The sequence below is a fragment of the Stegostoma tigrinum genome, chromosome 1 (assembly GCF_030684315.1).
Source record: "Stegostoma tigrinum isolate sSteTig4 chromosome 1, sSteTig4.hap1, whole genome shotgun sequence".
Classification (NCBI taxonomy): Eukaryota; Metazoa; Chordata; class Chondrichthyes; order Orectolobiformes; family Stegostomatidae; genus Stegostoma; species Stegostoma tigrinum.
In genome coordinates, this window is record NC_081354.1 from 3,400,515 (window position 1) to 3,416,314 (window position 15,800).

Here is a 15,800-nt window from a genome sequence, read left to right on the forward strand (position 1 = left end):
AAGGAATGGGTGAGGATGGAGACTGTACAAACCAGTTAGGAGTCTCTAATATGTGTGATGAGGAAGTGTACACCCAGTCACTATCCAGCATTGAGGTTATTTATGAAAGAATCTTCCAATAGCACAGCTCCTCGATTAGCAGGGTAACTAATGTCTCTGCGTGAGCCACAATGCTCACTGCTGTGCGAATCTTCGTGCGGGAGGACCGAATCTGTCCTTCTAGTTATTAGGAAGATCAGGTGAGTGTTAAAATGAGCAGGTGATCACAGGAGAAAGTTAAGTTATATCTGTACATCAGCCAACAACAACAACTTTATCGAGCAGAGACTGGGGATGTTTCCCTTCGAGCAGAGGAGGCTGTGTGGTGGGGCGGGTGGTGGCGGCGACGAATCTGACAAGAGGTGGACAAATTCTGAGGGGCATAAACAAGATGAAAAGGGAGAAATGTTTCTCCTTTACACGGGGTAATAACCAGAGGCTGCAGGTTTAGGGTAAAGAGCAAGAGGTTTAGAGGGTGTTGTGAGGAAAAGGTGTTTGGTTTTTTTACCCAGAGGAGAGGTGTTATCTGGAACTCGCTGCCTAATTGGGTGGTAGAGGCAGGATCCAACAAGACATTGGAGAAATAGCTCAGTGAGCGCTTGAAACAACAAAGCGTACAAGGGTATGGGCCAAAGCTGGAAAATCAAACTAGAATAGTTGGGTGTTTGATGACTAGTACAGACACGATGGGCCAAAGGGCTTTTACTATGCTGTAAAACACACTGATGCTATGTAATATGTCCTAAAGTGTTTCGCAGGAATAATAATTATCAAACTGCATTTGACCCTGAGGAGGCTCTTGTGCAGATGCCCAAACGGGTGGTCACAGAGCTAGGTTTTTTTTTAAGGAATGTCTTAAGGAAGGAAGAGGTGGGGACGGCGGAGAGATGTTGGAAGGTTTGTAAGAGTTTTTTGTCCAAGAAACTGAGGGCATTGCCCCAGCGACCGAGCAGGGGAAAAGGGGAGACTTCAGAGGCCAGTGTTTGTGGGGAAGGTGGAAAACGAGAGAGGATACATCGAGGAGGGCAGACACTTCAGATGGTTGTGATCTGAAGGAAGATTATGGGTGAGAATCTTAAAAATTGATCAATGCATTCACCCATTTTGATGCTGGTTAATTTGTGAAATCTCGCGTGCGTTAAACTGGGCCTTGCTTTATCTTAAAGTTAAGCTCTAATAAAATGCCAAACAGCACTGGTGCTTACTCTTCACCTTCAGTATTGTCAGCTCGAAAACAAGAACCTAAAGTAACAAGAAGAAGTGCTCGAGGTGAGCAGTGGGTCAGTGAACAGAGGCCTCTCTGTACAGACAGTGGGGAAGCTGGGTTTGGCCCCCTCTGAGAAGGGAACGCCAAGAGCAGGCTTGATGGAGATGCTCAAATGAGAGGAAGTGGAGGTTTTGCGGTGGCTGGACTGACAGCTGCCAGAGGGATTCTGCAGGAAGATTACTGACAAAAGAAGCGGAAGGAAGCACTGAATTTGTTTCCAATGCAGTGATCTAGGAAACGCTGTCTGAAAGGGTGATGAAGCAGGTTCAATAACCACTTGCAAGTGGGAATTTGACAAATATTTGCAGTGGGGACATTAGCTGGGGTTGTAGGGAATGTCAGTGGCGCAGTTGGGTAACTCTCTTTGAAAAGGCAAGGTGATAGTGGTTCTACTGTGTCTGAATCTATGACAATACCTAGATGCCAGTAACGAATTGGAATGAACTAGGAGGCGGTGGGACTGCTGTTAAACTTACTGTCAGATTCCCAGATCTGGGATAGCTAACCCCTCAATGCTTCAACAACCCTTCAGTCTGTGGACGGAGATTCACATTGTCCTGTAGCTTAATGTTCAGTGTCACACTGACCAGTCCTTTAAGTGTGCTTTGACCTGAATTCCTCGATCCCTTGTGAAGTTTTAACCCTGGGTCTGCTAAGGCAGATCACTGTAGTACATGCGCTTGTCTCAATGTTTGTGTGTGTGGTTTTTTTTGTATCACTGATTTTACTGCAGTGTTGTCCGTTGTGTGTTTTGAGCAGTTAAGAAAACGTTCCTGGGGCAGAACAAGTCGTTCTGGGGTGCGTTGGAGGTGGTGGAGAAGCTGTGTCCGGAAGCTGGTGAAATTACAGTCAGTGTGAAGGACCTCCCAGGTCTGAAGTGAGTATTACACGCTGGAGAGGGAGCTCCTCAGGGTGTGGAGGTTGGTGAGGCGGGTGGGGGGGGCGTGATATTCCTGAGAGGCCTGATGTAGTAGTCGCTGGGAAAGCTTTGCTCTCGGCTGGGAAACTGGAATGGGGTGAGGCTTGGAATAAGCAGCTGACTGTTTATGACTGAGATAAGGAGACTCTATTTTCGCACTCAAGGTGGTGAAGCTTGAAATTCTTTCCCGTGCGGTGGATACTTGGGTGCTGAGGATCCTAAGGACGCGAGAAGCAATTGGAGTTAGAATCTGAGCCAGTATTGTGGTGGTGATTTGACTGGGTCAGTAACCCAGAGGCCCAAGCTTAATGCTGTGGAGGTATGGGTTCAAATCCCGAACACAGCAGTTGGCGGAGTTTAAAATTCCGTAAATCTGAGCTATAAGGTCAGTCTCGGAAATGATCAGCGTACAACTATGTTTCAGACAAGCACATCTGGTTCACTAACGCCCATTTGGACATCGAATGTGCCGTCCTTACTCCGGTCTGGCCTACACATGATTCTGGACCCACAGCAATGTCGCTATACCCTAACTGATCACTAAAATGGCCAAGCAAGCCACTCCATTCAAAGGGTAACATTATATTGGCCTAGTCAGTAAATTCCCACATTCCATGTGGGAATAAAGAGGAATAAACAGATCACTCCACAATCTCACTGGTTTTAGAGGGAGTGAATGGCTCAGTCCCTATTGCTTAACTTCTTTCTTTAAAGAAAGGCATTAAACATTTTTAAGGAAGTAATAGGTAGATTCCTGACTGACCAGGTTCTCAGGGACAGCTGGGAATATGGATTCGAGGCTACGATCAGATCAGCCATGAATTGTGGAGGGGGTGGGGTGGGGTGCAGGCTACAAGGTCTAAATGGCTAATATAGGTTGGTAGATCACCCCAGTTGTTGTTGCAAAACTGCCCTTTAAACATAACTTGTGCGACAACAATGTGCATTTTTGTAGCCCCTTTAACGAAGTAACTTTTGATGTTTGTAGGACCCCAGTTGGCAGAGGGAGAGCATGGTTACGTCTGGCTCTGATGCAGAAGAAGTTGTCGGATTATATGAAGGCGTTAATTAATCGGAAGGATCTGCTCAGGTCTGTGTTTGCACATCTCTGACTTTTTTTCAAAGGGCTTTGTGGTGATTCGGGGCAGGTTGAGCGAAGCGACCCTCCGTCGTGTTTCCGAGATAGTAAGAACTGCTGGTGCTGGAGTCGGAGACAGCACAGTGTGGAGATGGAGGAACACAGGCTTGGTTGTTTAATAATCCCTTCACTCCAGTTTGGGATTTCAGCGGGCTTGATGTTCCCCTTGACCTCCCTCCGCTCCGGATTGGGAAACTGCTGGTATCTGTGGTAAGCCTGTGTCCGCATTTTCCAGGAAGATTCGGTCCAGTGTAGCCTGGGCTGGGGGTTAGGGGAGGCCAGGGGCATTGGTCTCAAAGGACTGGGTGCTGCTGAAGGGCACTCTGAGGGGGCACGGGGCGGGGTATCAGGGACAGCTACAGTGACAGCACATTAACATTCGGTGCAGTGTCAGTGAGCACTGCGCGATGTGCTATCTCCCTGGTGGCTTCCTGCAGGGAAACCTGATAAACAGCCTCAGCTGTTACAGAGCTGTTCCTGCGTGGTGTTGCTGAACCCCTGAGAAGTGCATACCCCACCATGGGATTGTTTCCCCCCCCCCCCCCCCGTTGCCAGAAGAGGGTTAGATTTTCCGATGGCTGTGATCCCAGCTGATGTTACTGCTGGCCACGTCTGATCCCAGAATGAGATCTGGCTTCATAGATCAGGTTTTAAAGCTTTAACAAGGTGGCCTTTAACTGAAGCATAAGCAAATATGTAGCCATGTGTGCTTTTAACAATAAAACCGTTCATGACAGGATTTTTTTTTAAATAGCAAGGTATTAAAATGAACTAGAGTTAACACAGTGTGGAGCTGGATGAACGCAGCAGGCCAGGCAGCATCAGAGGAGCAGGAAGGCTGACCTTTCTGGTCTGGCCCCTTCTTCAGAAACGATCCCCCATTAAAATGAACTAATTAGATTTTTGAACACTCAGCAAATTAAAGTCTTATTTAGTCCCTAACACCATTACTGTACACTTACTAAATCTGTAGGATTGATTTAAATCCGTTCTGCTACTGTGAACTGTGAAACATTTTTTCCTTTGAATATTCACACAACTGAGAGCTCCAACTTTCTCAGTAAGAGCCAAAAAGCATGGGAAACAGACCCTTCGGTCCAACCAGTCCATGCTGACCGTGATCCCAAACTAAACTAATCCCACCTGCCGGCTCCTGGCCCATATCCCTCCAAACCTTTCCGACTCATATACTTATCCATTTAACATTGAAATTGTGGCCACATCCACCACTTCCTCAGGAAGTCCATTCTACTGCGAACCACCTTTTGTGTAAACAAAAAAATTCCCTTGTCTTTTTTAAATCTCTCTCCTCTCCCCTTTCAAAATGTGCCCCTCATCTTGAAATCCCCTGTCTAGGGGAAAGACAACTGCTAGTAACTCTATCTATACCTCTTTTTATTTAAGCTCTCAACCTCCTACACTCCAGTAGGAAAAAGTCCCAGCCTGTCCCCTTTTAGTAATCCCAACCAAACACTCACACCTGCTATGGGCATTTCACACATGAACTGGCATTTCACACACTTTCTTCGATTCACTGATGTAACTTGTTTCCTTAACTGCCCTAAACAATCTCCTTTTTTCCCCAGGAGAAACTAATCTTGCATCTGTCTTCAGTCAGGTCTCGTCCGATCTGTCCAAATACCTTTTATACTTGCTTTGCTCGTCATGGACTGTGCTTAGCTCGTGGTTTAATGTGTGCTGCCTCTGGTTATAAACCGTAGCAGTATAAACCAGCTTCCTTTAACTCTGCAGGAAGCACATTGTTACTGGTTCTGACTGATCTTGATACCTTTGAAACCCCTGGAAAGAATGTGGACCAGCACCCCTATGCCACTAGTTTACAGCCCAAGGTCTAAAAGAAAAGAAAATGACATCAATATGTGCAAACTCCCTTTTGTCATAAGATTAAATGGTGGAATTGGATTTGTATTGCTGTCAGGTTTTGGAACTAGTGATCATAATGTTAGGGGTCAGAGCAAGGCCATTCACCCAGACACAACCTTTCCTCACTTCGATAGTTCTGAATCTATTAATAAATAGATTTCCTGCACAGGCAGGGATGTAGAATTTGATCATGGAGTTGAAGGGCAGGGTAGGTTTGAGAAGCCGAATGGACTTGTGCATCAATTCTTGTGATCTTTTGTTCTTCACCAGTGAGTTCTATGAAACCAACGCTCTGATGATGGAAGAGGAAGGAGCAGTGATTGCTGGGCTCCTGGTTGGGCTGAATGTCATCGATGTCAATCTTTGTATGAAGGGCGAAGATCTTGATACCCAGGTAGGACCATGGGGTTATCCTCTGTTCCCCAGTTCAGGGAGACCGTGGCAGCCCACACCATAAACCCTTTTACTCCCAAAACACCTTCGCTATTACTGTAAACACAGAGACATTCCCTTAACATTCATCAGGACAAAGGCAAGAATGCCAAGTTTCAGACAATATGTGCTGCAGCACAAGAGAGGCATTCACAGTCTGTCAGTGACAGGGAAAGTGAATGTTGAAGGCGATAGACATATTATGGATCAAAAAGGCTGCTTTGTCCTGGATGGTGTTGAGCTTCTTGAGTGTTGTTGGGGCTGGCCCCCATCCAGGCAAGTGGGGAGTGTTCCATCCCACTCCTGACTTGTGCCTTGTAGATGGTGGACAGGATTTGGGGAGTCGGGAGGGGAGTTACTTGCTGCAGTATTCCCAGTCTCTGACCAGCTCTTGTATCTGCTGTGTTTATGTGGTCTGTCTGTTTTGAGATTTTGAGCAGCTGTAACTCCCAAAAAGTTGATGGTGGGGTGTTTAATGACGGGGGCATTCAGTTATGGGAATCTCGTTGAATGTTAGTGAGGACGTACTGAAGCCTGTGATAACCTACAATATTTTTAAGTCCGCTTTTTGTACAGAAAATAAAATTTGCATTTTCTTTAACTCTCCAGAGGCTTTTGTTGGATTCTCTGCAGTAAGAACGTAACCTTCTTTCCATCTGGGTGCTTTTTTTAAATCCGTTCTCAGAATGTGGGCGTGACTGTAAAACTAGTGAAGAAATTCCTTTTTAACAGTTAATGAATGTGCAAATTTTCAATAATCTTTTGGTCATCAAAAATCTGCTTTTTTTTAAATTTCAGTGACTTTGTCAGTGGCAAAGCATTCACTTTCACCCGTTTGTTTGTACCTCCCTCCCCCACCAACGCTCGGTCACAGCAGTGTGTACTATCTTCAGGATGTACTGCAGAAATTCACCAAAGACCCTCAGGTAGCACCTTCCAAACCCACGCCCACTTCCATCTAGAAGGACAAGGGCAGCAGATACATGGGAACACTACCCCCTGCAAGTTCCCCTTTGAGGCACACCCCCTCCTGACTTGGAAATATAGAACCGTTCCTTTGCTGTCACTGGGTCAAAATCCTGGAATACCCTCCCTAAGAGCATCGTTGGTGTCTGTATGCCACATGGACTGATAGTTGTACACCACCTAAGGGGCAGTTAGGGATGAGCAATGGACAAAAACACAGACAAAGCCAGTGTGATGCCACTGACAAACATCACTGCCCCAATGAGAGGTGACAATGTGCTGGAAATTGAGCCTCACTATTCTCGGAGTCAACACAAAAGATACAAATTTCATCAAAGCCCCAAGTTTGCCTCGAAGATAGACCTAGGCTAACAGAAAACATTGTACAAGTTTCTGTACTCAACAAAAGTACTAAATAAACAGAGATAATGGGAACTGCCGATGCTGGAGAATCCGAGATAACAAGGTGTGGAGCTGGATGAACACAGCAGGCCGAGCAGCATCTTTAGGAGCAGGAAAGTTGACATTTCGGGCCTAGACCCTTCTGTATTCATCCAGCTCCACACTTTTTTGTTATCTCGGATTCTGCAGCATCTGCAGTTCCCGTTATCTCTGATACAATTTTAATCTCACTGTGAAGCCTCTTCCAGGGATGCCTAACCTGAAGAAGTTACCTTCCTCCCTCCGGACAGACCTCAGGGGATCTCTGTCCCACTGATCCATCTTCAATCAGCCTCCCCCTCTCTCTCCCTGTTTATTTCAGAACCCTCTCCCTAACCCCCATTTCTGATGAAGGGTCTAGGCCCGAAACGTCAGCTTTCCCACTCCTGAGATGCTGCTTGGCCTGCTGTGTTCATCCAGCTCCACACTGTAGAACCTATTTATTTAGTTACAAACAACAACAACCTGTCAACTCCACTTCACTGGTGAAAACTCTAGCATCCTCCTCATTTCTTGCCCCTCGCCGCATCACACTCCCACCCATTCACTCCAAAAGATTTTTTACATGAACTGTTAAAAGTGTCCTATCGTTTGTTGGTTTTACCTGTGATGTTTGAAAGTGGCCATAAATAAATACCCAGACAAAAGGTGCTATTCAGAAATTGCTTTTCCCGGAGACGAAATCAGTCGAAGCTGGATTAGTGTTGAATTCCTGTGTATGTGACCTGGTGGGACTGTTACAGACATTTGATGCCACTGTATTCACAGTGAGCTGCCCTTTTATATGTGCCTAGTGACCCCCTGTAATCCTGTAGTTGTTCACTGAATATCAATTTTTAAAAAATACTACTGTGACAACTCCTCAGGTTATTGCATATCTAAAAGGTGTGCATTGCAAATATCCATCAATATAAGGAAAATATTGCAGAGAATTTGTGCACAGAAACATGCCAGTTGGCCGAACTGGCCTATGATGTTTATGCATCTCGTGCTGACTCGTAAACCAAGTGGAAAAAAATCTCCAATTCTCTCCCACTTACACCCTTTCATAGATCGTAAACCAGCTTCAGAATCTATGTTGTGGTTGTGGATGCTGTCGGGTGTTTGGCAGCGCTGATGCCAACCAACATTCCCTTACACTTTTTTGCCAATGTAGTGAGAAGTGTCTTGTTTTGTGAAATGATGGAATGCAATCCTAGCTCATGTTTCTGTGTCTCTCAGGTGGGGGTGATTGACTTCTCGCTGTATTTGAAGGATGGCGCCCACAGCAGTAAAAGTTCCGAGGGGTAAGTGTAATCTTGTTTTGTTGACTTCCACTGGGTAACTCAGTGTGCGAACCTTTCACAGCTCTCAGGTATACTAATTCATCGCTTTACAGTTTACTGCTGCAGTGGAGAGTGGGCAGATGCACAGCAAGATCCCAGGCAAGCGAATATTGGTTTCCAACATTAAAACAAAAACTGAAATTGCAAGACAAACTCGGCTGGTCTGGAAGCATCTGTGGAGAGGAGCCCAAGTTAACATTTTGGGTCCAGTGACTCTTCTTTGGAACTGGACCTGAAACGTCAACTGTGTTTTCGTCTGTCTACAGATACTGACAGACCTGCTGAGTTTCTCCAGCAATTTCTCTCTTTTTGTTTCTGATTTCCAGCGTTTGCAGTTCTTTGTTTACTGGTTTACAGTGTATCTTGCTGCAGAATAAATAAATACCATCACCTCACCCCCCTGTAAATGTGGCCTCACTGTGTGTCTAAACAGTCTATGGTCTGTATGTCCTTGTATGTTATGATCTGCCTGTTTTGCATACAAAGCAAAACTTCTCACTGTACTTGGGTGCTTGTGACAACAATAAATCAAAAACACCACCATAGTTTGTGGCTGAAGCAGCCTGCAGTGTTATGCAGTGAACTTAAGGATCACAGAATTGTTATGAAACTGAGGGCTGCCATCATGCCTGCACTGGTTCTGTTCCTTAGCACCAAAATCCTGCCTTTTCCCCCATGTCCCTGAACCCTATTTCTATCCAAATAACTGTCCAATGCCCCTCTTGAATGCGTCAATTGAACCTGCCTCCTCCACATCTCTATCACAGACCCGAACTACTCAGAGTGAACAAGATTATTCTCACGTCACCCTTGCTTCAGTGGCACGCCACTTTAAATCCATACCCTCTCGGTCTTCTCTCCCTGAGCAGAAACCGCTTCTCCTTGTCCAGTCTGAGCAGCGCTCCCATGATTTTGAAAACCTCTATCAGATCTCCTCTCGCTTAGCCATTTTCTCTCCAAGGAGAACAGCCCCAACTTCTTCAGCCTCTCTGCACCAGCGAAGTTTCTTATTCCTGGAACCATTCTTGTAAATCACCTCCGTTCTCTCTACAGTGGCTTCATATCTTTCCTATGTTGCGGCACCCTCAACTGTACCCAGTAATCCTCACAAAAGCTTTGTCTTTTGCATTTGCAAATAACTCTCTCGAATTGGGCGACTTGTATAACATTTTGATGTGGAGAACTCTTGAGTTAGATTTGCATTTCTGTAGCACCTCTGACAGTTTTGGGACACCCCGAGGCAGTTCCAGCCAATGAAAAGTGCAGCTGCTAGTTGAATGTCTGTCTGAAAAATGTGAGAAGTGATTTACACACAGCAGGCTCCGTCCAGGGCTAACATGGGAATGGCCTGGTCATCTGCTGGTAGTGATGTTCACTGAGGCAGGAATGTTGCTGTTTGACCTTCTGAATAAACCCCCTGCTACTATTTTGTTTCCATGCAATCTCTCATGTCAGCAGAGTTCAGGAGCAAGGATATTTTTCTGCAATTACATAGAGACCTTAGTGAGACTATATCTGGAGTGTTGTGTGCAGTTTTGGTCTCCTTATCTGTGGAAGGATGTTCTGGCGATGGAGGAAGTGCAGCGAAGGTTTACCAGGCTGGGATGGCACAACTGATTGTATGGAGAGAGACTGGATCAGTTAGGAATATACTCACTGGAGTTTAGAAGAATGAGGAGGGGTCTCATAGAAACCTACAAAATTCAAATATGGCTGGAAGGATGTTCCCGATGACCAGGGAGTCCAGAACCAGGCTGGGGTCACAGTCTAAGGACAAAGGGTGGCTCATTTAGGACTGAGATGAGGAGAGGGTGGGGGACCTGTGGAATTCTCTGCCACAGAGAGCAGTTGAGGCCATAACATTGAATGTTTTCAAGAAGGAGATAGATACAGTTCTAAAGGGAACAGAGGATATGTGGGAGAAAGTAGGAACAGGGAGCCGAGTTGGATGATCGACCGTGATCCTGTTCAGTGGTAGAGCAGGCTTGGAGGGCTGAATGGCCTACTCTTTTCCCCCCCCCCCCCCCCCAATTCCTGTGTTTCACTCTCCGGCGAGAAGTGATCTACGGTTAATTGCCTTACCTGAAAGTTGACACCTGTGACAGTGCAGCATTCCTACGGTATTCCGTTGGAGTGTCTGGATGTGATTGGACTCTTTTCTTGTGGAGAGGTGTAAGCCCACATCTTTTAGATTCTGAGGTGGGACCATTAACGAGAGACTGTCACCAGGAGGTGATGACCAGGCCTGCTTGTCATATTTTAATGTTTGCTTTACTGTTAAGTTCCTCAACCAATTTAAAAGCAGGAGTTATCTCCTTTCCTAGGGATGGACATATTACTGCCATTTTGGACCAAAAAAACTACGTGGAAGAACTCAATCGACACCTAAGGTATGAAATGATGCATTGGTGCAAGACCAGCTCTACCTTTTTAGAGTCAGAACTTCCTCAAATCTTTACTGACTAAGCAGCCCTTCCTGCCTGTGTGTCCCCCACCCCTCGGGGAAGAGTGATGACAGAGCTATTGTTTGGAACTGGTGAGCTCTCACCTCTTGAGTTATTTAAAAGCCATCGAGGCATTGAGCAAGGTGCTAATGAAGAAATGATTTGGGAAGATGGCGCTGAAACTGAGAGGGTGTGAATAGATTGGGGCCCTGTGTCTGCAGGTCAGAGGATTGAAGGGTGAACTTACTGAGGTGTTAATTATTTTCCAACACCCGTCATGGGGTTGATGTAGAGGAGATGCTTCCACTTGTGGGAGGATCTGGAAGTAGGACGTCAATATGAGACTTGCTAAGAAATCTAGATGGGAATTCATGAGAAACCTCTTTAGAATCCGAGAATTCCTACAGGTGTGGAAGCAGGCTATTCATCCCATCAAGTCCACACCAACCCTCAGAGCATCCCACCCAGACCCACCCCCTACCCCGTCCCTGTAACCCTGCATTTCCCATGGCTAACCCACCTATCTTTGGCCTCTGGGAGGAAACCGGAACACTGGGAGGAGTGAGAGGGATGAGGATGTGATACCGGTTTCCACAGGGAGCGCTCAAGGCGGATGATGTAGACTTAATGTGTAAATGTGAGGGAGGGAGGAAAAGAGGGATGAAGTGGTCGAAGTAAACACTGGTGTTGGCCACTCGGGCTGAAAGGCCAGCTTCTGTGCTGTAAATCCTAAACCTGTAATTAACGTGAGTGTTTTGCTTGCAGTGCAACTGTAAATAATCTCCAAGCCAAAGTGGATGCCTTGGAGAAATCGAACACGAAGCTTACCGAAGAGGTCAGTGGAAGCTGGTGCAGTTCGTGCCCTCTTTTTGTCTTCAATCTGATCTGTCTTAGAGAATGTGGCAGCATTGGGAGTTTTAGAGGGAATCACAGTAAATGTCTGACCGCACCGTGTCTGAACCTTGATTGTGATGGTGGAGGCATGGAGCGGGATTTGAAAACCAGGAAGGAGTTTCCTCGTCCGAGTGCCTGTCTGGTTGGATTTTGACTCGATGAGTACACCTGAGCTTGTCGTGAGAGGAGCGGTTAGGGACCCCGACTCGGTGGAGTTTAGTATGATGAGGCCAGTGTGGGTTCGGGGGGGTGGGATCTGATAGGCCTGGATAGAGTAGATGTGGAGAAGGTGGTTCCACTAGGAGCAGAAACTTGAACCCAAGGGCCCAGCCTCGGGGTGAAGGGACTACCCTGCTGCCTCTTGTGGGGTGAAGGGGAGTCCTGTCTTCTTTTGGGGTGGGAGGGGTGGTATTTGAGGTTACGGGTTGCCTTTGTGCTCTGACAGTATGTCCTGGTTTTCATGGAAAATAAAATTTTACATTATTCTCCCAATTACAGCTTGCAGTCGCGAACAACCGTATCATCACCTTACAGGAAGAGACGGAACGAATTAAGCAGGAAAATGCCTTTTACGCTGACTCCACTCGGAAGAAGATGGAAGTAGGTACATCAGGAGGGGAGCACTGTCTGTTAAAATTCCCCCTCAAACTACTTCACCCATCTTCCTTAAAACAACAGGAAGTTAACTTCAGGCAGGAGAACCTGCGTTTATATAGCGCCATTACTGTGGTGGGACATCCCAAAGGTACTTCACAGAATTTTAAATCAAACGTGGGGGAACTGAGCTGCTGTAACCTGTCATTAACCTTAGTGACTGCATAAATTGCACTGAACAATAGTGGGGCAAAGTTAACATTATTGACGTTGTTTTCATTTTGTTTGAACTGTTAGACTGCAGTCTAAATAAAATATTGCTACTGTTCCAGGTCTGGAATGGGAGCGGTCTGGCTGGCCAGTTTCTGCCCCCCCCGCCATCTCTAGATGGGGCAAGAGGACCTAAACCTTGTGTTAACCCTACTGACTGACTGATTTAGCTTTCCTATCAAATTGTGACTTATACCAACCAACTGGGTGTCAGTTTCTGAAGAGATTTTATATTTCTCTGGATATATTTCATTTACTGGATCTTGCTGCGTGCATGTTAACCACACATAGTTATCAATATTCCAATGAGTCCGGATCCTTAGCTCTGCAATTCCACTTGCTGTAATTCAGGTTTTTAAGCCCCTTAAAAAGGGATCCATTCAAAATGTGGCGATAAGATGTTCAGTTCCAGCACGTTTGATTTAAAATTCCATGAAGTAACTTTTGAGACATCCCACCGCAGAAACAGCGCTAGATAAACACAGGTTCTCCTTTCTAAAATTAATTTCCTGTTGTTTTAGAGAAGAATTTTTCTCAGTTCTCTTAAATCCCTATTGGGTAAGGAGACTGAGTGAGCGTTGGCCCGATCATTTATGTAGACCCTGCTCTCTGTGTTGTTCCTGCTGTGCCGTTAGGAGCTCTTGTTCCTGCTGAGTTTCTTTATGCTGTCATGGCATGTGGTTGTCTTTGGTGCTTGTCCCTAATTGAAGTCGATTGGAGTGGTTTGCTCAGTCATGTTAGAGGGTAGTTAATAGCCAGCCATGTTGCTGTGGGTCTGGAGTCACGTGTAGGCCAGACCAGGTGTGGGTGGCAGTTTCTTTCCCTAAAGGACATTAGTGAACCGGGTGGGTTTTGCAACAGTCAATGGTGATTCACATGATCGCCATTACTGAGACCGAGATTTTTAATTCCAGATCTTTATTAACTGAATTTTAATTGTACCGTTAAAGACTATGAGCCTAGTTTGCAAAAATCAGACTAGTATAAAGAGTTGTGTATTTTTGACAGTACAGACCTAATAGGCTGAAGGGCCTCTGCTATAATGTCTGATTCTATGAAGCCATGTCTCTGTTAGCCTTGGCCTCTGGCTTACTGGTCAGTCCAATTATCATTGCGGCATTCCAGACCAAAGCTAAAAAGCGAGAGTGAAAGTCTACGAACTGAGATAACACTTTGATATAACTCTTTTTCAGCCTGTTTATTCCTCGTGGTCCTGCAGTTCATAAATACACTTCTTAATACCTTTGTGTTGCTAGTACTGAAGGAGCCAAGCTAGTTAATGGTTAAATCCTTTTTCCATATTGTCAGTAATAAGTGGGCGGCTCGGTGGCTCAGTGGTTAGCACTGCAGCCTCACAGCGCCAGGGACCCAGGTTCGATTCCAGCCTCGGGTGACTGTCTGTGTGGAGTTTGCACATTCTCCCCGTGTCTGCGTGGGTTTCCTCCGGGTGCTCCGGTTTCCTCCCACAGTCCAAAGATGTGCAGGCTCGGTGGATTGGCTGTGCTAAACTGCCAGTAGTGTTCAGGGGTGTGTGTGTGTGGGTTATAAGGGGAATGGGTGTGGGTGGGATGCTTCCAGGGGCAGTGTGGACTTGTTGGGCCGAAGGGCCTGTTTCCATGCTGTAGGGAATCTAATCTAATAAGCAAAACTAGCAAAGCATCTGGGAGCTAAATTAATGACAATCTGAATGCCTTCAGGAAGTTAAGGCTAGTGACTAAAAAGCCACTTTTTTTAAAATTCCAAGCCTCTGGTAATGTCTGTGAAAGATAGTGGGAATCAAAGATAATACGGGACATGTGGATACTGGAGTGTGAGAATTGTCGTGTACAGACTGTAACCTGTATAGGTGAACTGGAGCCACCAAGGAGAGCTTCTGTGTTGAGCGTTCATCTCCATACCTGAATATTAAATAAACAATGATCACCTCTTCTCCTGAAGCCCTCATATCAGTTTGTCAAAAACCTGTACTACAGGATGAATCTAGTGTTGGCTGAACCCTGAATAAAGCTTGTTTGAAAGGGAAACCCAGCAATTGAGTTTCAGTGTCTGTAGGTAATGAGAGAATTTGGCACTGTTTTACAGTTCTATTCCAGTCAGTGATGTGTTGCTGAATTTCTGATGTCTTCAGTTCAATGCCTTTCTATTTTCCAGGTGGGAAAGCTAGATGGGAATGCGGAGGGTCAGGTCCCCAGACCCCCTCGCCAGGGAACAGATGATGTCCACACTGAGACCAGAAAACAACTGAAGGAGGAGACACAGCTCCGGCTGGTGGGTCACTGCAATGTGACAGGATCATAGACTGGTCACAGGCACATGAACATAGAACATTACAGCGCAGTACAGGCCCTTCAGCCCTCAGTGTTACACCAACCTGTGAAACCAATCTGAAGCCCATCTAACCTACACTATTCCATTATTATCCATAGTTTTATCCAATGACAACTTAGTTGCCCCTAAAGTTGGTGAGTCTACTACTGTTGCAGGCAGGGCATTCCACGCCCTTACTACTCTGAGTAAAGAACCTACCTCCTACTTCTGTCCTATATCTATCACCCCTCAATTTAAAGCTATGACCCCTCATGCTAGCCATATCCATCTGAGGAAAAAGACTGTCACTGTCCACCCTGTCTAATCCTCTGATCATCTTGTATGTCTCTATTAGATCATCTCTAACCTTCTTCTCTCTAATGAAAACAGCCTCAAGTCCCTCAGCCTTTCCTCGTAAGACCTTCCCTCCGTACCAGGCAACATCCTGGTAAATCTCCTCTGCACCCTTTCCAATGCTTCCATATCCTTCCTATAATGCAGTGACCAGAACTGTATGCAATACTCCAAGTGTGGCCGCACCAGAGTTTTTTGTACAGATGCAACATGACCTTGTGGCTCCAAAACTCAATCCCTCTACCAATAAAACCTAACACACTGTACGCCTTCTTAACAACCCTATCAGCCTGGGTGGCAAATTTCAGGGATCTATGCACATGGACACAGAGATCTCTCTGCTCATCCACGCTATCAAGAATTGTACCATTAGCCCAGTACTCTGTGTATTCCTGTTACACCTTCCAAAGTGAACCACTTCACACTTCAACGGGAGACCATTCTGTCCATCTCCCGTGCTGGCCCCAAAAACAGCTCAACTCCCCAGCCACCTTCCCCAGAGCTGTGCAGTGTTTGCTTCCTCATT

At 45.9% G+C, this 15,800-nt stretch overlaps 1 protein-coding gene across 11 annotated transcripts in view; it reads left to right on the forward strand.

Annotated features, from left to right (window-relative positions):
* The window catches only part of rufy3 (RUN and FYVE domain containing 3), a 63,984-nt gene that overhangs the window by 23,849 nt on the left and 24,335 nt on the right, over positions 1-15,800 (forward strand). For all 11 annotated transcript variants that reach the window (XM_048529911.2, XM_048529920.2, XM_048529964.2 and 8 more), the window contains 8 exons: positions 2,066-2,183; positions 3,214-3,315; positions 5,518-5,641; positions 8,308-8,372; positions 10,736-10,801; positions 11,621-11,690; positions 12,248-12,349; positions 14,765-14,881. In XM_048529911.2, coding sequence (XP_048385868.1) covers positions 2,066-2,183; positions 3,214-3,315; positions 5,518-5,641; positions 8,308-8,372; positions 10,736-10,801; positions 11,621-11,690; positions 12,248-12,349; positions 14,765-14,881 — 764 coding nt within the window. The remainder of the gene's footprint in view (positions 1-2,065; positions 2,184-3,213; positions 3,316-5,517; positions 5,642-8,307; positions 8,373-10,735; positions 10,802-11,620; positions 11,691-12,247; positions 12,350-14,764; positions 14,882-15,800) is intronic.